Source organism: Gavia stellata, chromosome 11, assembly GCF_030936135.1.
Source record: "Gavia stellata isolate bGavSte3 chromosome 11, bGavSte3.hap2, whole genome shotgun sequence".
Classification (NCBI taxonomy): domain Eukaryota; kingdom Metazoa; phylum Chordata; class Aves; order Gaviiformes; family Gaviidae; genus Gavia; species Gavia stellata.
The window spans coordinates 1850307-1873883 of NC_082604.1; the positions used below are offsets into that span (position 1 = coordinate 1850307).

At 43.5% G+C, this 23577-nt stretch overlaps 1 protein-coding gene across 1 annotated transcript in view; it reads right to left on the minus strand.

Annotated features, from left to right (window-relative positions):
• Positions 1–23144, minus strand: part of RYK (receptor like tyrosine kinase) — a 64238-nt gene extending 41094 nt beyond the window's left edge. Inside the window, exons 1-4 of the mRNA XM_059822515.1 lie at positions 22826–23144; positions 5061–5182; positions 3218–3317; positions 1883–2017 (exon numbers count right to left, since the gene is read on the minus strand). Of these exons, the coding sequence (XP_059678498.1) occupies positions 1883–2017; positions 3218–3317; positions 5061–5182; positions 22826–23144 (676 nt within the window). The remainder of the gene's footprint in view (positions 1–1882; positions 2018–3217; positions 3318–5060; positions 5183–22825) is intronic.
• Positions 23145–23577: the final 433 nt, after the last annotated feature.

Genomic DNA, 23577 nt, shown 5'->3' on the forward strand with positions numbered 1-23577 from the left:
ACCCTGACCTTTTGGAAGAAATTCTGGCTCCAGCCTAATGCTACTCCTCCTAGGAAGAGGTTAGAGGTGCACTCATGGGCTCTGTGCTTTCTCAGCTGATGCTGCAGCCATGAGTGTTTTAAAACTGAAGGATGAAAATGGTAATGCCCATTTAAATACTCAGAAAAATGGAACAAAAGGCGTAAGGACAATTCTCAGCTTTGTGTGTGAAAGCAGTCCTTTAGAAAGGGGATAAATCTTCTTTAAGCTTACTACGAGTCTGGTCACTAAGAGGAGCGGTGCAAACCAAGGGAAAGCAGGCTGTGGACATGACTTCAGAGGAACCTCACTGTGGATTCGCACGCAGTTGAGGCATTGGAAGGGATTTCTGTGGCTGCAAAGGCACAGTCCCACTTGCACTTCCCACTTCCTGCTCCCAGCTGTGAAGAGCTGCTTCCTCCCCAGCACGGCACCTTCTGATTCCTTGGCAAGCCAGTTCAGCCTGATAAACTTGTGAAGAAGTAATCCAGGGAAAGGGCAGGGAAAATCTGAGAGTTTTTCTTCTCCCCCCCACCCCCCCCACCCCCCGCCTCCTTTTTTTAAACTTTAGGAGGAACTATTACGAATGCCTTGAGCAAAACCACTAGCAAGTTCCTACATATTTTTAACTTCTGCACTAAATTAAATCAGAAATCCCCGGATGCTCTATACCAATCAACTCAATACAAATCAAAAAAGTCACTGACATTTTTATGAACCCACAGAAACACGATCTTTGTAAGAATCACTTCTGCATAATTCAGGAAGTGGCTCTATCTCACACACCCTGATAACTGTGTAGTGCCTATAGAAACCTCCTCTGCTCAATCAGTGTCTCAATAAGCTATGAATGCATAAGCAGTGCTGACTTCCCCCACTTAGAACATTTGAAAAAGTACCTAGGAAAACATGAAATAAAGGTAAAAATGTCAACATTATCAGCCAGAGCTCCATTTTCACTAGAAAAAGAGATACGCTTTGAATTAAGAATGGTTTTCCTGTAACACCAATGCAAGGAACATGAGCATCACAACGTTATGTGCTGAAAAGCCATGCTCTTTCACCCACACCTTCCAGAAGTCCATCCTCAGACATTCATACTCAAGAGAAGTGACAAATTCCCCCCTGAAAAGCCAACTACTGTCCTCAAAGGCTCCAAGCAAACTGAACAGTGCCAGGAGGAGCATGTAAATAGAGAGGCGGCCATCCTCAAACACTGCCTGAGAACAGGATACCATTTTTAAGGAGGGTACCATTTTTAAGGTTCTTGGGATTCTCCAAAATAGTTTTCTTCTGATGCCTATGAAAATACCTCCAGGAAGCAGCAACAGGAGACAGTCGCTGCTATCCAAGAATAAATTGTGCTTGCAGATTCCTCAGTCTGAATGCAGAAGAGTCGATTTGGGATTTCTGAAGTCTGCATTATCTACCAAGATCATTTCGCACTTTAAGTCTGAAAGACTAACACCTGCTTCAAATTATTAAATAGCCAACCTTAAAATTTTATAAACTAAATAGATTTAGTTGTTAAATCTTAGAAGAATTTGAATATTCAGAGCGCTGCAGTTTTGAGGAAACTAGTTTCTTCCTTCCAAGCACAACAGAGAAAATGCTTTTTGCTACATATGTGAAAAGATCAGTCAATGCAGCAGAACACTTGGGGAATTTGTTCACCCATCAGCTTCTACCAAAAGTCCCCAGTCGTCTCTGAAAGGCTAAATTTCACCTGGTTTCTTCCTATCTTCTCCAACATTCATTCTGGGGGACTGTTGCTCATGTCCTGGATCATATACCTTCCCACTCCTTTTTCCTATCATAATTTTAACACTAAAAGCTTTTTAATATTTGAAACCTAAAGTCTTACTTTTGTAGCACATTTTCCTTCGTTTGAAATTTAAAACTGTGATGTTTTTTGATGAATTTATTGTCAAGTTGAGCTGCATTAGTATTGTGACCTCGGAGTCGAGTCTGCCAGTGCAGGAGAGTTCGACACGAAACACTGCAAACAGACAACAAATAGGCATTACAATTAAGTTTGAGCACTTTTTCTAACATTGTGGTGAAAGAATATTTAAATAAGGGCCTTTTTAAATTACATTTATAATGTACATTTTTAATATTAAGGAATGCTATTTTAGGCTTCATGCCTTGCAATTTCAGAAAACTATTAAAGCATTAAAGGGCATAGTTTTTAAATGAAATTGTGAGTTATATTAAAAGCTTACAGATTACTAAAATTGTATCTGTGGATAAATGACCATTAGCCATCTGTTAGCTTTGGAGTTAAAGTGCTGTCACAAGAGAAACCTCTGTTATCACAGAAAACAAGAAAGTTTAGTTTTCCTCATTGCTTTTGCAAATGCCATGAAGGTTAGCTTTTTTCATTGCTTTTACAAATGGTATGAAGGTTAGCTTTTTTCACAACCCTTAAGTTTAAGTATTTTGGTCTCTGCAAATCTGACTGGAATCAAAGCTTAAACTAATATGACATTATTTACTTTCTAGCTTATATACCAGTATTATTTATGCCAACAGAGCAGACACAACAAGCCTAATTCCCTCGTGTTTGCTTTCACAAAAAAGTGGTACAAAACCAAAACATCAATATATATTTTATTGCCCTTTGAATATCTAACAGAGTACAAGGAACCACAGTTGAATGAGCAAGGAATGATGATCGCTTGCACATTTCCTGAAACAAATAAAACTGTTTGTAGTATAAATTCTATGGAAAAGCTAATACATATTCAAAATAGTTTTCTCAGTTTTAAACTTACCATAAACACTTGAACATACTACTAACTCCCACACATCTTGAAATGTCATCTCTACAGGCTAGAGAAATTAAAAGGCACAGATTTTAAAATCCATGCAATTGCTAATGATGACTGTTGAAAGGGAACAGGAACCTTGTGTGTGTACATATACAGAAAAACCATCACGTTTCACTTCCAGGAAAATCTCTACCCTCCACTAAACAAGGGGAAAAAGTATTACTCTTGGACTAACAGTCTCATTCTCTAATACCCTTTTAGTAATGTCATAACTGTTGCAGAAGGCCTGTAAACATATTACGTTTAATAGAGAAAAATTACAGTCTTACACAATGCTACACACATTTTGGAAAAAACAAAGTACCCCCAGAAAGCATTATTAGTATCAGCACTGGCTGTGCACTTTCAGGGGGTGGGGAGTTTACCTGAAAGGGTGCGAGGAACTTCTCCTTGTAGAGAAATGTTGGCCTGGGGCATAGCCATGGCCATGGGATTATCTACCTGAAATCCCAGTTTATACTCAACCTGTAACAATAGGAAAACACAAAAGAAATCATTACAGGAGTAAAAAGAAATGCTACATAACTTTTCATAATTCTCCTTGAAGTTAAAAAACTGTATCTTGTTTTCAAAGAATGCTGGTGATTTCAGGTGCCCAAATTCAAGGTTTCTTACATGAAGTCTCAGTGTCAGACTTTTGTGACAGTTCAAATTAAGAAAGCCAAAATAAAAGCCACTTTTGAAATAATTCTTGAAAATTTGGGGCAGAATTTAAAGTGGTGTATTAAAAAAAACCTCACTTGCTGATACTTTTAAACTTACTTGTTCAAAAGCCAGTTTGTTAAAACCATAGGAATTTTAAAAATTCCCCCACCTCTAGTCAGTTTTATAAACTACACAGCCAAAATCGCTTACAAACAGTTTATTCAACTATAATCAAGATTTTGTTTCCACTTAAGAAGCTGATTCTGCAAATATTAATTCAAAAAAGTACAGGACCCATTTTAGCTAAGTCATAAGCTCCTGTTGGAATTTCATCCTATGCCTCCACACTCAGTTGAATGAATTTGGTTTGACTTTGTTTGCCCCATTAGTTTCTTTTTTTTTCCCCCACCTTTCTAAAAGATAAATTGATAACATAAATGCATCCTATTATTGTTCAGTCAGGATGCCGAGGGTAGAAACATAACCCAGCTTGTGAGCTCCTATAAACTGCACTACAGCCATCCTACAAAGTTAGCACAGAGGATGCCGAGTGGTGCAACCACAGTAACACAAGCAGGGATACACAAGCTCAAAAATTCCGATTCAAAACTCACAGACAGGCCCAAGGAAACTCAGGGCAAGGACAGTGACGCAGGTAGCTCATAGCCAAAGTTGTGACAACAAGGAAACTCCTTCAAAGGTCCTACTCAAATGGCAAGTGACTGAACTGCCTGTGAAGGTGGAATACGATATCAAGTAGAAGGGCTGGCTTGCACTGTACCCAATACCGCTGCAGGCCAAAATTCACAGCTCGTAAGAAGTTACACCTCAAGGGGAAGAACACTGGCAGACAGAACCTTCAGAAATCGCATTGGTGGAGTTGTTAAGTATTACTGTTCCTACCGCACTCTTTCCTACTTAAGGACAGGAGAACAACCATTGCTCAAGTTAAAAAAAAAATGAACATCTGGCAGAGACTAAACAGATCATTTCATATACAAAAACAAATTGTTAAGTAACTGGAAATCCTTCAAAATGTAAGAGCATACGCAATCTTTATGACAGCTGTTGCTGCATGCTCCAGCCATGGTGATTAAGTGAAATAAAAATCCCTTTCCATTTAATCAGGACTCGGTAATAACATACTAGATGCTACTTTTATAGGTTCTTGTGTCCAAACATATGTTTCTAGAAATCTCTAAAACACAACTGCTCTACATTTGATTTCCAGCACTTCAGTTCATGGCTGCCCCTTCTGTGTGTTCAGTGCACCACCAGAAGAGATTCCACAGCCAGTAGCTTGTATATATACACGTACCTTGCCAGAAGCAAGAAGTATAAAATACTTCAAAAGCAATGCTTAACCTTTCTAAAGGAAGAAAGAAACAGTTCAGATACATATCATCTTAACGTATTGCCTGCAAGCATATAAATAATTCTTTTGCACCTAGCATATGCTGATTTTTTGCAAAGAAAAGCACCATTAAATTATAATAGCGGGTATTCACCAAGCAATACAGATCATGTATCAAGTACTCAAACACAGAAGTTATGCCTACTTACCTTGGATTTTGCATGCCAGCTGAAGTGAAGATTGTTGGTCTCGCTGGGTATTAAGAGATTGAAGGACAATGCATAGTGATTCACCACATCATTCCTCACGTAAGACAGCTCTGCATCAAGACCTGTAATGAGAAAGAAAAAGAGTAAGACAGGGAAAAACAGGACCAGCAGTAACAGATGGAAACAAACAACTCCCAGTACCACCAGCTCCACTTGTATTTGAGTGTTTAAGCAAATACTTCAAGTCCATAAATTTGATTGCAGGTTTGGAGATCAATCCTCATTCCTGTCAGCATTAACAAGAGGGCTTCGAATTCTTACAAAGCAATGATTTCAGGGAGATGCCACAGCCTAATAAACAGGCAGAAGTTGGAACGTAATGGAAGGAAACATGACTTTTCATACAGTCCTCCAGAAGAGTCATTACAGACTCTCCTGAATGTACCCCTGTCTGCTTCTGGGAAGCCCGGGTCCAGTTTTGCTCTTATTTACAACTGTGTACACTCAAAACAAACTGCTTTGGATTATCAGCTCATCAACTGCAGTAACTCTTCCTGGAATAGCTCATTTCTTGAGCTGAGACACATAAGCACTGAGAAACTAACTTTAGGGTAATTATATCATAACACAAAGCACATAATGAGAGGAGGAATGACATTCGTACACCAAGTAATACTAATATTTTATGTCTACCCTTCGTTTTCTGGATTTTTAAATAAACCTAGATAATTGAAAGACCCACAAAACTATTTACTACAGAGCACTAAGGTGCATTTTCCTAAATAAGACGCATACTCTGATATTAAAAATACTGAAGCTGCCATTATCTTTTGCAGCACACATTCCAAGGTCATACTGAATACAGGGCAGGACCCTACAGCTTGCCCTGGGTGTCACTAGCAATTAGTGGTAAAGCAAGCACTATGAGTTAACCCCCTTCCCTGCAGCTGTAAAATTAATCCCAGCTCCATATCCTCAGGACAAAACCATACTGTATTTGTAATCAGTACCATTTTGTCTTTGACTCATACAGCTTTTCCTCCGCTGCTCCCAGTTAAACACTATCCAGGCTCAGCAAGATACTGATTTGCTAAGAGAACAACTGGGCAAATCAGACACAGGTGCACCATCTACGCAGAGGAAACTGAGTTCAATTAAAATATTCACAGTACAACTGGGAACATAAATAATGGAGTTATTTTTATTATGGCTAGAAAGTCAAGGAACTGGAGAGACTGCAACTTCAAGATGACAGCATTTAAGGCATCCTGAAGTTATTCCAAGAATCCAGGGAATCATGAAAGGGTTGGGATTTTTTTTAGGAAAGAAAAAAAAAAAATCAAAGATAGCTATTGAACTGTGAAGACAAGCTGCATTTGAAGAAAGAGAGAATTAGCTTGAGAGAAATAATTCCTCCCATTTAGTGCAAAAACTGGGCAGAGGTCAGTGCAAAGTGATAAGTATCCTCTTATTCCAGAACTTGATTTAATCCACCTTGTTTTCACAAGATATAGACATGCAGCCAAGACATTCTTCTTCATTCTTGTTGCTGTTAGCCACTTTTACTCCCTGTTGGCTCATTAGCGTCCCAAATTTTAATCAAAACCCAAGAGTATATAATCACAGATACTGGGGGGTGGCGAGGGGGAGAACCCTAGAGACTGGATGCATGAAAGGAATCAAGAGAACAGAGTAATCCCAGGGAGAAATGCTCTCACACAAGATCTTGAGCAGAAAAAGATGCAGGTGATGCATTAAGTGCTGAATGTAATCAGCCTGAGACAGTATATAAAAGAAGTCAAACCTTTCCTCTGCAATTTGTCTGTATTTCCACTTAATAAATGGGAAACACAAAGCCTATCCACCAGTAAAATAGGGAGGAGGGGGAAGCACGCATGCACACACACCTTGAAACAAAATAAAACTTTGAAAACACATAAATGAAACAGCAAACTTCCAAAATAGCTTGGTCCAGATAATTTTTGCATATGTACATGTTTATACATGAAACCTACCTCAGATTTAGAAAACATGGAAGGAGCATGGCGGAGAGCTCACAACTATCAGACACTTGCCATTAGAGCCGATCAAGAAGATGGGAAGATTTACAGGCATAAACGTACTAAGCACAGTATTCACAAACCCAATAAGTACAAGTTATTCCAAAAAAAAAAAATAGGACAAAAGGATTAGCAGGTGAAACAATGAAATTGGAACAATTAAACTAAACTGTTTTTTGAATAAAGAAAACCTTCTCTTGCTGATAAGTGGTCACATCAATGATTAGAGGTTCTCAAAACCACCATTTCAGAACTTGCAGCACCACGAGATTTTCAAGGTGACAATCCTTGATTTAATATAATCTTTGTAGAGAAACTGGTCATAGAAAACGAATGAGTACACAACAATAAAATCGCCTGTATAAGAAGTGGCTTTTATAAAAAGTAATGTAAAAGGCTACCCTAATTGAAGCTGTCAGGCTTAAATATCTTGATGTGCAATAATATTTAAAGGTGTACAAAATTAAATTACCCTACAGAAGATCAATCAAGTCTTTAATCTTTAATAGTGGTACAACACTGAGTAATTTGATTATAAAGACCAGTAATGTTTTAATGCCTGTACTGCCATGAAAAGCTACACACTAACAGGCGATACTAATCATATGAATTTAAACGGCATCATGCAAGAGCAGCATGAGAATCAATGTCAAGTTTTATTGCTTCAAAAATTATGCTCTCATTAAAAGACTGGCATATAAAAATAATTTAAGAGGTTTTGTAACATAGCTCTTAACTCATAAAAAAAAGGCAGAAGATTGCCTGGCTTAGTATCCCATTTCTATCAGGGGCCTATAGAAAATCCCTAGGGAAGAATATAAAAGTAAAGTAAATACACAGTGATATTTGCCAGTAGATACTCTGTGCTTCTCGTGTTTGTGGCTCACAAACTTCCTAAACTAATAGGCAGTATCTTCCAAAAGCTTCTCACCAGATTTTTCTTTTCTTCTATGAATGTGGATAAATGCCTTCTCAAACTGATAGATATGTACTTGGGAAATGCCAGTGTTTCAATAATGTATGGTATTTTTTCCTTTTAAGTTTAACAACAATGAAAACATTTCCTCTATCACACATCTTTTCCCACCAGCGAATTACAGACAAAATTCAATTTGCCCTGCACAGCTAAGAACCTGTGTCCACACCAGACAAGCAAGCTCCCATCTCCCTACCTCCAATCCGCCACAGTATAGTTTTGCTTCCGGACCATCCTTCCAGCCCTAATTTTTCATCCCCTCACTGCCTCCCCCACCTCAATCCTGAATTCCTGAAGCACCTTGTCTATATAATTTATCTCAAATCGGGCCAGCAAAACACACAAAAAATTGCAGTTGAACCTGCCAGTCAAAAAAAGCACCTTGCCCGTGCTGCGGGCAGGCAGCCCGATGAAGAGGAGCCCAGGTGCCGATGGCCAGCAATGCCGGGAGCTGGACCATGTCCCAGCAGTAAGGGAGGGCACTGGGAAGGTACGTACAGGCAAGCAAGCACTCAGGGCACTGCGGCGAGTGCTGTGGAAAAGCCAGAGCCATAACTCACTGATCGGTTGCATGATTTGAGTATTCTTGAGGCAGGCTGCCATCACTTCGCTCGCTGCCTTCCTGAGCTTCCTCTGTTTTGCGAGTCTTCCACTTTGAGGAAAAGAAAACTTCCCCATACCCACAGAAATTGCTCAGGCAATGCTGCAGCAGCGTGTGTGCTCAAGAGCTCTGCAGCGGGTGGACTCCAGACTTCTACAGTTACTACATTCTAGCCAAGATAAGGTATGCTTTTCTCAACACCACATGGGTTGCACAGGTTAAAATCTCACGGAGAAAAACCGCGGCACAGCCTGCCAGGCTCCAACAGCCCTGCGCTGCTGAAGACAGCAGATGAGGATCCCACCGCAAACAGACAGGGCAGATCACATCCAACGCCTCTCTTCCCACACATTTGGATCAAGAGGACAACGATCAGCCTCCGCGAAACGTCGAACAGGTTCAGGTATGTTCACTGAGTACTGGCTGAGAACCATCCCTATTCAATCAGATATTTTGTTCCTTGTAATCTACATACCTTTTTACACACACCGAAGTTGTGCTGCCTCGTTGCTTAGATTTCCAGACCGATTAAGTGCTATTATTAACTCTCTTTGGAGTAGGCACTGAAAGTGGTTAAGGAGTTTGCAGAAAAACGTGTTAGGCTCCATTACCGTGACAGTTTAAGTCTGTTTCAGAACCACTTTAACACTGCATTTCACTTTTTTTCTTCAGACGTGGATAGTTACACCTGCCTTGCAATGTTGCTTATCTAAACCTTCAGCAAGCCAAGTTCAGGGCATCAAGCCGGCAAAACGCTTCTCAGTTTAACTCCCTGAATTAGCGAGGGCGCTCAGGGGCACCCCATATGAAGGGCAAGACTCCTGCAACACTAACTTAGAGCTTATACTAAAATAGTACTATTACCCTACCCAGATAGTCTAGGCTTTTTTTTCAAAGCACACTTTGGGCAAAGGCAGCTTTGAAAGATGGTACGAAATTAAGCAAGTCACTGTCGTTACACAGCCTAAACCAGCAACCTCAATTTATTTTTATTCTTTTTTAAATGTGTGAATCTCTCAAACACAGCAGCAGCAGCAGCATGAGATGTAACCAGTCTAGGTAGCAGGTTGCTGGGGAAAAGAAGATACAAACAAAGTTAGTTTTCCCAAATGTTAGAGATTTCAAGAACACTTAGTAAACTACTAAACTACTAGACTAAAACCTATTGACTGGTGGGGGGGGGGGGGGAAACATAATTCTGCAAGATGTCAGGTTCCTCCTAAGGTGTTAAACACTTTTGCCACCTTGCACTTTAATTAGGGTAAATAGACCAGTGCACACACAACCTCCTGGAACAAATCCAAATTGGTATGTAATGGTTTACGTCATCTATGGAATGATGAAAGGAGAAAACAGGTGGCTCTAGAAGAAACACACAGGTGCATTACAAACAGCTAGAGAAAATGGGAAGTTCTTCAATAACCATTTTCTAGTCAAAGCAGTAAAACTTACAGAAACGGGCAGAGAACCTTACAACGAAATACCAAAAAATTGTTAAGTTACACAAACTGCAGAGGAGGAAAAGAAGCTTTTCAGAAATGCTTCTATTGGTTTAAGCAGTATATTGGTGACCGGCGATGAACAGTTTTAAAACACCGGCTGCAGGTTTGCTTTGGCAAGCCTCCTGAAACAAGTCCATACGCAGATAATGCACAACACTAAAGGATCTAGTTTCTCATTACTTGGACTTGACTGACCTACACCAACCCACGTGAAAACAGTAAGACCAATGCTTTGCTTTGATTTCAAGGCAAGACAGCCACCCTTTTACCCAGGTAACCCCTAAATCTCATTATTAACTTCCACATCTTTGTACCTTCCACCCTTGGGCGCAAACTTGAAAGAATAAATTACAGTTGAACACAAACAAAAAGGTAAATTTAAGCAGCACCATAGAGAAAGTCTGTCATTCTTTGCACTGTTTAACATAACAAAACATCTGAAGAAGCTCAGAAAGGAAGGGGAGAGGCCAATTTTCATTCCCAAATGCGAAAGATGCTGAGCAGCCCTTGTGTTCATGACAAAATTGGATCATGTCAGTCTAGCAGCCTAACAAAACACTTCTTTTCAAATGCCCTTGTGTAAATGCAGTCTAGCTTCAAGTCTTTGTTTTTCTTCTTCTTTTTAAGCACAAAATACAAAAGAAACTTGCCGCTATCAGCATGGGAAAAATTACATTTTATTCTCATGAGGCAAATCTATCCTACAACATGCACTAGTAGTAACACATTCTTCTTAAAGATGACGACAGTATTTAGGCGCCTGTTACCCCAGGTAACAGACTTCAAATCATCATAACATAATTTTGGAAGATTATGTCTAAAAATCAAGAATGAATGTGCAATGTAAGAGTTAGATGAGATTGCTCTTACTGAAATACTGCTTGCTGCAATATGAATATTAGCCCTAGTCTAATAGCAATCTGCTAATGACAGCTGACATAATTGGCTCTCCCAGCTGCCTGCCCAGCCCTCTGGTAGATTCCTGTCTGTGTACAGAATGGACTGAAATTAGTGCCAGTTTTCTTAATACACTTGTCTGTAATTTGTAAGTGTTTCTTCATAAGCAGCTGAGAAATCTCTGCAGTGGGATGTCAAACCACCAGAGTCCTCACAAAGCAAGCCACTCCCGCTCCTGACTCACAGCCACTGCAATAAATTGAGTTACACAGTTAAACAAGTTATTATCTTTATATAAATATTCTATTTGTTCAGAGGTTTATGTGCTCTAGAGAACGATGCCTCCACTCCTGAGCAGCTCATCTGGGTTAGCCCTCTGGCCAGATCAGAAGCTTCCACTCCAGGGTGAACATCCACATGAAAGAGTATGAACCTCAAACTTCAACATCCCTTTCACCACCATCCACTTCCCAAGTCTGTGCAACCTACCCCATAAACACAAAGGTAAATTCAACAAGGTAAATTGCCCAGTGCTGGGAGAAAGATACGGTTTTTTTTCCCCCCTTCCACTTTCCTTTCATTAAGAGTGCACCATGAGTCTGAAACACTGACTTTAAAACCTAAGCTTTCAGGTTTTGCAAATGTGCACTGGAAAAATTCTGCTATTTTCATACCATCAGCCTAAGCACAAGGAAACGTGGCTGAAGAATTAAAAATCAGCTCTTGACTACTGAAACTTCTTTTGTTTCAGGGTAGAGAGAACACTCTCTCAGAGCAAGCCTTCTTAGTTTGAATGTATTTAAACAACTCACTTCAACAATCAGCTTACACAGGGCTGAAACTACCACTGGGAGTCAAAAAAATTAGGAAATCAAATACAAACTGATCCACACAGATCAATTTCAGTTAGAAACCAACTATTGCAAATGTAATACTAATCATCTCAATATATATACACACACAAAAAACAACTTCTTATGTCCTATTTGTACATATCCAGTATATACAACAACAAAAGTGAACTTGCCTTTAACAGAACAAGTAACAGATTGTAGCCTTCTACTTGCATTTTTACTTAAGTTTTCCACAACGCTACAGTCTGCCAGTTATAGTTGTTGGTCAGGAATGGGGGCTGAAACACTTGCTTTTCAAAATCTTACAGGCCACGAGTCTCTGGAAAAGATGACTGATGAAAAATGTCACAGGGAAAAAAAACTTAAATCTTAAGTAACACGGAGATGATGAAGAAACAGCTTTTCACTCTCACAACACAGGTGCCAGAGAACATCAAAGGATGTTTTTCGGCGTCAAGCTTGAAAGACAAATCAGCAGGCACAAATCCATCAATACTCACTAACACACTTTTCACCTTTTGCTTAGAAACATTTCTTCCCCAACTGTTGAACAGTCCTTCCACTCATCACCCACCCGACACTTAGGTAGAAAAACAAGACAAAGGAATCCCTCATTTTGGGGGGCAACTTCCTACTTCTGCGTGAAGTTCTTCATTGCCTACATGCATCTCTCTCGCCAAAGAGCTCTTCAAACCCCTTTTTTCTAAACTTCAGACTATGCTTTGCTAGAATCATTTAGGTTAGAAAAGACCCTTAAGGTCGAGTCCAACCGTAAACCTAGCACTGCCCAGTCCACCACTAAACCATGTCCCTAAGCGCCACATCCACACATCTTTTAAATCCATCCAGGGATGGTGACTCAACCACTTCCCTGGGCAGCCTGTTCCAATGCCCGACAACCCTTTCAGTGAAGAAATTTTTCCTAATATCCAATCCAAACCTCCCCTGGCGCAGGAGGAGAAAGGAGCGTCTTATAATCCAGTACCATAGACCTTGAAAAAACCCAGTATTGAGTGCACGGAAAACAGACTAGAAATAAAAATCACAGCTTGACACATCACCAAACCATACTGAAACATGGAAACTCTTTGTGGAATTGCTCTAGCATTAGCTTGTTAACATAACACACAGTAATTGGCGAGGCTCCAGAATTAAACACATTCTCACCTGCACAGAAAACCTCTCCCACCAGAAACTGATGCCTCATTGCAAGTAGCACGGTTGCTTTTCACGGTCACTAACTCTGCCCAGCAGTAGCAGAGAGCACATGGACTGTGGTTATTTACACAAAGGGCTTTGTTATCTGTGCCGAGTTAACTTTTCACGAGCTGGAGATGGAAAACAGCATGTAAAGCAGTCAATTTGAGGAAATACTCAATATAACTTCAAAGCAATGATAGCAACCTTGAAAACCAACCAAGACTCCCTAGCAGGAAATCTTACTAGGAAGCTTCCCAACATCTAGCAAACAAGAGGAAAAACTCTTAGCTGAGAGCTCTCATTAAATCCTTGTGAATCTTCACTGACAGATCACACACAATTAACCTTATTGATGCTGTTAAATAGAATTTGCAAGTTCAATACCACGGACAAACAGGATTTTTCTCACAGAAGTGGCCTTTCTGAAAGTCACAGAGCAGACCCCGTCTACGGGAAGAAGCCTCCCCCAGGAGATGGCACTTGCTGAAGCGAAAGCTTAAGAAACTTGGCAATATTTAACTCAATCCATACTAAAAAGATGACATTAATTGTTCCTAGGACCCAACTGCTTACCCTTTTGTTTGTCTCTGAACAGTGGCAACAATTACATTTCAACAGCCTGCCTGCTTATTCTTTGCTCCTCCACCTACAGAAAAAAATTAATTTTTCTGATAGGTAGGCTATAAAGACAGCTGAGAAAATGGTTAGAAGATAACACTCTCTCTAATAGAGGAAAAAAAAAAACCACATCTCTTACCTCAGAGCAGAATACAAGTAAACTCTGCTCCTGAGAACACCTTCTAAATGAAATTTGCCCATTTGAAGGTGAAAAAACACTTAATAAAACTCCCCAACAAAACCAGCAGTCACTTTGCTATTAATAGCCAGAACAGTGCAGGTGAGTTACCTGAAGGGCTGATTCCAAAGGAAAGACGCACGATGTGACATACTTGAAGGCAGAGGAAAATTAGTGCCACGGACCTTCATAGCCAGCATCAGGACTAATGAGCAAGGGCAAATGGGACAGATGGGAATAAGAATGGTGCAGGTACAGGATCGGAGGCGACAGCAAGGGAACTCTCATTTGCTCATTCAAGTTTGCTTTATATTTTTATAATATAAAAAACTTCACTCTTCAGTTATCCCAGTAGGAAAGACAAAAAAATACAACAGCGTAAGCCACCTTTAGAACGGTGTCCCTGCCAGCAGCCATGACTAGTTGCAGTAACAAGCACCCAACTGAGTACAAATAAAAAAAATTAAAAACCCAACACACACACCTCCCTCAATGCATCAGACCTCTCAGCCTTTAAACTCATGCTTCTAGTTCTGTGACCGACAGGACTGCTGAAGGGATAACGCACCCTTCACATCTGTTGAGACGCTTTGGAAGGCTTCCATCACAGTGACACGAATTCTTTAACATAAAACTAAGCTGCACACAAAGTCAACCAGGTCTACTCGCTTCTATGGCGATCTCTACGCTAAGAAAAAATACTAAGCTCCGTGGCTTTCCTTTTATTAGGAATTACTCTACAAGGCCACCCACTAACTTCATAAAGGCTAAAACAGTTTTAAGATAACCATCTTTAGTTTATCAACCTGCTCGGCTTCACCATTGGTACCGTTGGCATTACGTATTCTGAGCGGCTGCAGCTTTTCAAGCCTACCAAGCAGCAGCTCCAATGCTTACATTACTGCTCTTATCTCTCCCAAGCAGCATGGTGAAATCAATATACTGGTTAATTTAATTACGGCTATTCAACACCTCCTAAGTGGCAGTGAAATTCTAAAGCATCGCATTAGTTTCATGCTGTTGCTTCTGCTCCCAGATCTCCAAAGCAGTCAGTGCAAATATGTGAGTTATCCGCTTGAAAGAAGGACAAAGGCAGAGATGGAAGAGAAATAATGCATTTGAAGCTTCAACTATCGCGCCCTTTGTACCACCACAAGGCACTTTCAGAGAGCGTTAGCTTTCATTCTTACATGGGATCTGCTGGTGCTGCTGCCATTCAAGGGGAAAAAAAAAATCAATTCATCAGGCAGAACTCATTAAATGCACTTCACCCTTTACACACTCCTCGCTTTCACAGTTGAGACCTGGAGTACAATTTCAGTACAGCACACTAAGTTATTAGAGGAATAGCCTCTAACTAAAGGCCCTTCCACTGCAAGAAAAGTAGGAGCCTCAATGATATTTCAGTCCACATAGTTTCAGGTAGGAATTAGTCATCAAGCAATCCTGTTTCACTACAGCTCAGAACAACTATGAACCGAGACACATTTGGAATTTGTCTCATTAATTCAGCTTTTCCAGTATCCAAACACAACTCCGAATAGCAGAAGGGGAGGAGAAAAACACAAGACTTCCCCAAATACTTCATCTTTTGAAGTACCCATACGCCAGTGAATACACTATAGCTGTCTCCACAGCTCCAACTCTCAGGAAAATGCCACGCTGGGATTTTTCATGCCTGTGAGCATGATCCTTATCGCTTGTACTTCCCTCTGCCCAGGTGGTGTTTAGGACCAGTTTCAGTCCCTGCCTTCCTGCCAGTACCGTGAGCCCTTCTTGCTGGCTTTTCTCATGCACGAAGAGAGCTCTTCACCTCCATTTGCTCTCTCTTGTTCCCATTCTGTCCACACACTGGAGGGAGAAAGAGAGCATGTATTCAAAGAGGCCAAACAATCAACAGTGATAAATAAGATGCTGCCAAACAGGACACAGGTGTAAAATCACAGCAGTGAGGAATGCAGCTTTGGGAATTTTTTTTTTCCCCTCATCAGGCTAGCCTTCAGTCTCAGAGGTCAGATTTCTTCCAAGTCCCTGACACGCGAATGTTACAAGAGCCCCAAGCATTTATCACTAGACAGACCTTGGCCTCTCGGGAGCCGAAATGGCTGCTTCCTCCCAGGGCTGAATGCAGATGGAGCAGCAAGAGAAAGCCAAGCCGCCTGCTGCCCATGCAGTCCCTCCTGAACGGCCAATTTGCAGAAGCAAATTGCTTTCACCCCAAAGGATTCAGACAGAGCCCGCAGCATTTTTAAATCGCAACACATAAGCCGGTGTGATAAAGCAGGCCACAGAAATCAACCACCCATCTCGGACACGCTGAGTAGATCAATACACACAAGGACTTAAGTATTTCCCAGGCTTCCCTCTTAATGGCAGTCACACAGAATAAATTGTTTCAAAGCAATCCTAACCCAGGCTAGAAGCTGCCTCTGCTGGCATCACTCCCGATGGCCTTCCACAGGCTATTTCAAACTTCTAGAAGCGTGTTCTTCTGCCGGTTTGCAGAGGGTTTAGATGACTACACGCATCTCCAAAGAAACAGCTATCCACACACTATCTGACCTTTGCAAATTAAAAGTGAGGTAATAGAATGGAAAAGGGCAGAGGAACCCCAAATGCAGCTTGTTCTCATAAACCTCAAAACAATATTGACATGAACCGTGGCACTCACTAAATCAGACGGACAAGCATCCAAACGCACTGAAAGGCTCTAAAACGAAAACAGATTGCTCAGCTCCGCGATGCAAGTAACTTGTCACAACCTGCTGCAGCTTGCAAGTGGCCAGATGTTGCTGCATACACCCTCCAAACGCTCTGCCAGCCTTCATCCCTCCATTTCTCCAAAGCGGACTTGAGTAACATTCGCCTGCAACACTAAAAAGCCCATCTAATAAGCACTAATCACGGACTGTCATTACACTGAAGGGCTTTACAGGGCAAGGTAATAAAATTATGGTCCTAAAACCAACACACCCAGTTAAGCGGAATATAGCAGAATATTTTCAGGCCATCGTCAGCAATTCAGTTTTGTTACAGTGCATAGCATCTGTCAAGATTAGAAGCTTGCCTTCCATCAGCAGTGCGCACCTACAGTAATCTTTAATTTTAAGTCTCTTTCGAATGGTAAAACGAAGCATTAACATGCAGGGTTTTGCACTTCTGCAAAGACAGGCATGTGGACCATAGCAAGACAATACTTATTTTTCCATAGAACATGCAAAAAGCTGCTGTTCTTCAGAGTCAAGCACTTAAAAGCTAGAAAACAAAGATTTAAGAACATGTATACAACAGAACCAGATTCTGAACTGCAGGTCACGTATCACAGACACTTGCTTCAAGACCTTTGGGGACTCAAACATCTGCTCTTCAGTGAACATTTCATTCATCATCCTGCAACTACCCAAAGGCTCTTTGCTGTATTTTTTCTGTCCTAAAGAGGTACCACATACAAGCGTCTGTAATTTACCCATTTCACATGGAAATTTATCTTGGGTGCTACTAACAAAACTCACCTGGAGCACAGCACTAGCTCACCGGTGGTGCTCTGGGCTCTGATGCTGTCAAAGAGTGGGCTTTTAACAGGGCTCTGAAATATTTCAAGAATCACATGAAATAAATACTTCAACCTTTCAATAATTTGAACATCCAGCTCATCCCAGCACAGTGATTTTCAGCTCCCTTTCACAACAGGGACAACTAACCAGGCAACAAAGGAACAAGAGGATTTCCAGTCACTACAAACACAGTGCAAGTACCATAAAGCACTTTCGACATGAACTCCTCTTGCTAAGTCCCCAAGAAAGTGGTATTAAGAAAGCTGTTCCACACTATAAAATTAAGACACCACTCAATCAACCGCTGCAATAAGTAGGAGATGTTTAGTCTCCATGTGAAATTCACAAAACTGCATTTGGCCTATAATTTACCAGGGTTCTGCTCAGCCCTGGTGAGGCCACACCTGGAGTACGGGGTCCAGTGCTGGGCTCCCCAGAACAAGAGACATGGAGCTACTGGAGAGAGTCCAGCAAAGGACCACATAGACGATTAAAGGGACTGGAGCATCTCTCCTATGAGGAGAGGCTGAGAAAGCTGGGGCTGTTCAGCCTGGAGAAGACAAGGCTCCGGAGGAATCTCATCAATGTACATAAAGATCTGAAGGTGGATGCAAAGAGGGCAGAGCCCTGCTCTTCTCAGTGGTGCCCAGTGACAGGACCAGAGGCCACGGGCAGAAACCAAAACACAGGAGAGTCTGTCTGAACATCAGGAAACACTCTTATACTGGGAGCACTGGCACAGGTTGCCCACAGAGGTGGTGGAGTCTCCATCCTTGATGTTCAAAAGCTTCTGGACATGGTGCTGGACAACCAGCTCTACGTGGCCCTCCTTGAGCAGGGGGTCGGAGCAGATGGCCTCCGGAGGTCCCTGCCAACCCCAGCCACTCTGTGAGTCAGCGGTATGATTTAAAACATAACCAACCAACCCTCTGCTATAACAGATTTTGCATCTCGCAACCTGACAACTCACTTCAGCAAGCTGCACGCTGGCTTCAAATGAAATTCTAGAACACGTAAGAAAAAGTCACCTAAGTGTTAATTAGTTTGAGTCTGCAATTAAGCAAGTGCAACTATAAAACCAACCGAAGACAGCATTCAATATTATTACCCAGAAGAAACTATGCCACAGAATACTAAGTCTGCAAACTCAGTGTAAAGTCAGAAGTCATACAATGTTTAAGATTCTCCTGCAATTCTAATTTAGCCCCTGCCCCCCGTACATATGCATTACGATAGCCCTTGGTTACGTGATAACATGGTTATTTTTCCCCCATGGGACTAAAGTCTCATTCAGCATTCAGGGTAGACCTGTCTCTAAAAAGAACCAGAGCCATGTGATGAGGAAGGCTATCCACAAGACCAATCTCACAGCTGAAAGATATGTAATCTACAAAAAACAAGCCCTGCAAGACCAGAAAGCGTCATCCTCACTGCTTAAGCATCTTGTTGCTGCCATGAACAATTAGGTGCTATCTCATGAATGCTGCAGAAGAACTGTCTGCAATGCAAGAAAAACAGCTTAAGCCAAGTTTTCACAGGCAGCTACTGATTCTGGTCCTCATACGCAGAGGGTATGACCCGAGGTCTCTTGTGAGGCTGAACTGCAGAACTGCCAGGAACTCACAGCTGAATGTAAGAGATACACCGTGAATGCATTAAGTGCTAAATAACACTATGTACTTTTAATAATTAAGGATTTGCTCTGGTCTATTTAAGCTAGCTACCCAATATTAATGGATATTTTTTACCTTATTCTGTAAACCTTAGTTCGTTACCTACCAAGCAGAGATACACGTGCCTTTATATCACAGGATCCTGTGAAAAGCAGATCAATGGAGCATTTCAACATTAGGCAAACATCACATTCTGATGTCACTAAATCAAGTACAGACCGTTTAGTCAATAACTCATCACTAATTTAACATCATCTACCCTGCATATTTAGCACCAAGGGGTGGTCGCTAAAAAGTGATACGATCAGGTGGTGTTATGCCTATACAGACAGCCACTTCGTAAGACCAACGCTACTTTGTTCAGGCTTATGCACAGGGCCAAAAAAGATTGTGCATACAAGCCAGCTCCAAAAAGCTATGGATCACAATGCCAAGAGAGTTCACAGACACCCCAAAAAAAGGCTGTGGTGCTCTGGGTGTCTTTCCCCAGCAAGCACTCAAACACCTCTGGCTCCCACTGCCATCGCTGAAGTCGTCTCGATCAAGTCCCCTTGACTAACTCCTCTCTCTCTTTCTACCTTTACAGCTGAATCCTGCCTGGTACGAATGGAATCTGGCACATTCAACCATATGAAAAACACAATTTATTTTTTTCCAAAGGCTTACAACTTGCATGGCTGTGAACATTTTCCATGGGAATGGCAAGAGATATTTCTGACAGAGACACCATCTGCCTGCCATATAGCAAGTCCTGCTTTCAGTCCACGCGAAATCTGCAGCTTTTCAAAATAAAAATCCATCTCACACAACAAGACGAGCCAGTTTTCTCTAGTTTTCTTCTCTGTAAAGTTCTGAGGATTTCAAAACAATTCCTCCTAAGGCAGACACATGGTCAGAATCACATAGCCTAACGGTGGAAATCTGGCATAAACATACAGGAAAGCAGCGAGCAGTTTTCACTACAAACTATAGTATCTGTCCTGCCTCCACGCCACAGAAAGAAGAACAGCCACAAATAATCTCAAGCAAGTCACTATTTCATTTACAAGAGCCACAACCTAATCAAAAACATGGGCCATGGTTCCGTAAGACACCGAACTCCGGTTTTGAGGAGAGCAGAAGCACTGCAATGCTCCACTGAACTGGTTCAGCCTCACTGGTGGCGAGACCACACATGGGTATGGCCCCGCAGACCTTACACCAGACCCTGTGGATACTCCAGCTTTGCACCGAGGACGCACTGTAACACCGTCCACGGCTGATTCAACAGACATGCAATCGCATGCTTACATTTGTTCCAAATCAAATTTGGGATCTAAAGATGTATGGGGGCGATATTAAGAAACATGAAGACATACCACAGGCGGTAGTAACTCCGTGTAACATTTGGGTTTATGAGCACTTCAGAAACCCTAAGTGTTTTCTGTTCAACCACAGCAAGACAGTAGTAGAGACAGAGTTTGTTTAGAAACAAAAGGTGAAAGAAACTAGCTTCTATGTTTATATTAGAAGCTTCACTGAACCTAACAGTTCACTTCACAAGCAACATCATTTTCCTGTCCACTGTGAATGAATACTCTAGCATCCACTGAACCATGGCTTTCCCCAAAGAAGTTGCAGGAGCTGAAACGCCTCCCTGCGCTTTGGAAGTTCACGCCCAGTGATGCAAGCGCTTAAACCATAAACTGGATTGTATGGAAACACAATTCAGATACTACAAAACCGAACATTTTAAATTAGTTTGTTTTGTTTTCAGAAGTGTGAAGAACTGGGACAAATGTGTCTGGCCCTTTGGACTTTCTTCTACCAGAGGAATACAAAAAGTTACCGGAGATTCGATCACCTATGTCTAGGTGCCTCATTAAACTACATCTTACCTACAACAGCTAGTACGTGTAAAGGAATATCCTAAAATTAAATCTGCTCATGCCAACAACATAAGGTAAAATAAACTTTCGGGATCTACAACAGATTTCTAGTGATCCGAATCCCACTAACTGGAAAATGTGCAAGTTTATCTCTGCATTAGATTCCAGTTTATCCAAGCCTTTGGGGTTGCAGCAGAACAGATCATTAAGTGACAGATACTTTAAGTGACATAAACCAGCTACAGACAGCTTGAGTAATAAGTGACTTTAGCCACGTTAGCAACAGACACCGATGAGGGAGGTTACAGGAAGCAATTTAACTTAAAAAATTACAGTAACAGCAGACCTTCCCTCCTCAGTTGCTACTTAATGATGAACAATTGTGCTAGCGGACCACGGAAGCCTGAGCAAATTCAACTCAAACACATTTCAGGCACTAGACTCGGGATAGCTCAAACCTTACCATTCAGTATTTCCAAGATTAACTACTTGTTTAGAAACTCAGCTAAACAGCAAGCCTGACATCTTTATCCTCTAGCTGTAACAGAGCATCTGGCAGCAAGGACATCCAATGTAAAAATGACGGCAACAGAATGCTAATCGCCAGAGCAAGCCATAAGGGAAAAAAAATGTTTACAGTGTTATCCACTCTCCAGGTCCGCTGACTTCAGTCAGCTACGTGCTTACGGAGTTCAAATTAACTGGAAATATTTTTACTTTGTCCCTTTGATGCAAATAGAGTCTTGCACTGCTCGTTTTTCAGCATACAAAGATACAGGACACTTGCTGAAAAACAAATCACTGGGGATACCAACACATTTGTTTTGAGATTCCAGCCACCAACTCTAAACAAGAGCCTAAGGAAGGCAAACCCTACAGAAAACAAATCTTTGTTTAAATTAGAGACTCTCCAAGCACAAAACTACCGCGAAAGCCTTCCGCAGCGGCCCAGATGGGGGACTTCATGAACTGTCTCCAAGTCCTTGCGCAGTAATTGTCAGCCTGCCTAGAAATTAAGATTCCTTTCACACACGCACCCAATTATTGCCAGGTCTCCTCTCTGCCCTCTGAATATCACTCGCCTCGCTAATTAAATCACAGGCCTGAACTCACCTCTTCCAGGGTTTACCCTGCTCCCACGGGGCACCATCCCCAGTCACTTGAACCTAGGGAAGCCCTCACCATCAGGGTAAAGCCCAGGACACTTTTCTTCCCTTAAAACCCCAACCACACACGAGGCAGCAGACTCCGTCTAGGGTCCCTGAACTCCTCCATTCTGCTGCCCCCCAGTCCTACAGAACCCCACATATAGCCCCAGATCCACCCCAGTCCCGTAGCCCCCCATCCCCTTCTGAGCCCCAGGTCCTCCATTCCTGCCCCAGCCTCACAAACCTCTCCATCCTCCCCTGCACCCCCAGATCTGCCGCCCTCACACCAGTCCCACAGACATCCCCATTGCCTCCCGGACCCCCACAGCCACCCCCCCAGTCCTCCCATCCCACCTACACCCGCCATCCCCACCCCAGCCGCCCAGACTCCCCCATCCTCTTCCAGACCCCCAAACTGCCACCCCCACCCCACAGAACTCCCCCCACCCCCTTCTGAGCACCCGGACCCCCAACACCACCTCAGTCCCGCAGCCCCCCCCCCGGCCCCGCACCCCCTCCTCAGCCCCACAGGCCCCCGTCTCCCCGCGGCCCCCACCCTCACAGACCGCCCCGCCGCCGGGCCCAGCCCGTCCCCCCGCCGGGCCTGGCGCGGCCCCGGCCCCGGCCCGCACTCACCGATCAGCCGGCGCACCTCCTCCTCGCTCAGGTAGAGGCTGAGGCTGGGCCCGGGGCCGGCGGGGGGCCAGTCCGGGGGCCCCGCGGCGTGCGGGCCGGAGCTGGGGCCGGCCTGGCCCTCGGCGCCGGCGGGCAGGAGCAGCAGCAGCGGCAGGAGGCGGAGGAGATGGCGGCGCGGGCCCCGCACCCGGCACGACGACGGCCGCCGCCGCCGCCCCGCGCCCGCCTCCCCCGGCGCCGAAAGGGGCCGGGGCCGGCCCCGCCGCCGCCGCCGCCCCCCGCCGGGCTCGCGGCCCCCGCCCCGGCGCCCCGGCACCATCGCTCCGCGGGGAGGGAGGCAGGCAGGGACGGGGGGGGGGCGGAAGGCAGGGAGGGGACCCCCCGCCCCGCCGAACCCCTCACACGCCGCGGCCGCCAGTCCCCGCCCCGCCGCTCATGGCTGCGCGCGCCCGACGCCGCCGCTGGCGCCGCTTCCTCCGCGGCGCCGCACGCCCCGCCCCGCCCCGCCCCGCCCCGCGCACGCGCGGCGCGCAGCTCCGCCCCCTCAGCGGCGCGAGGAGCCGCCGCCGGGCGCCGCTCGCTGCTGCCGCCTCGGGAGCACCTCGGCCCCGGCCCCGGGGGGCAGCGGGGCCCGGTCCCGCCTCCCGCCTCTCGCCTCACGTCCCCCGCCTCACGCCTCCCGCCGGGTGCCGGGCAGGACGACGAGGCAGGCCCTGCCCGGCCCCTGGTTCCTGCCGGTACCTCACGGTGTC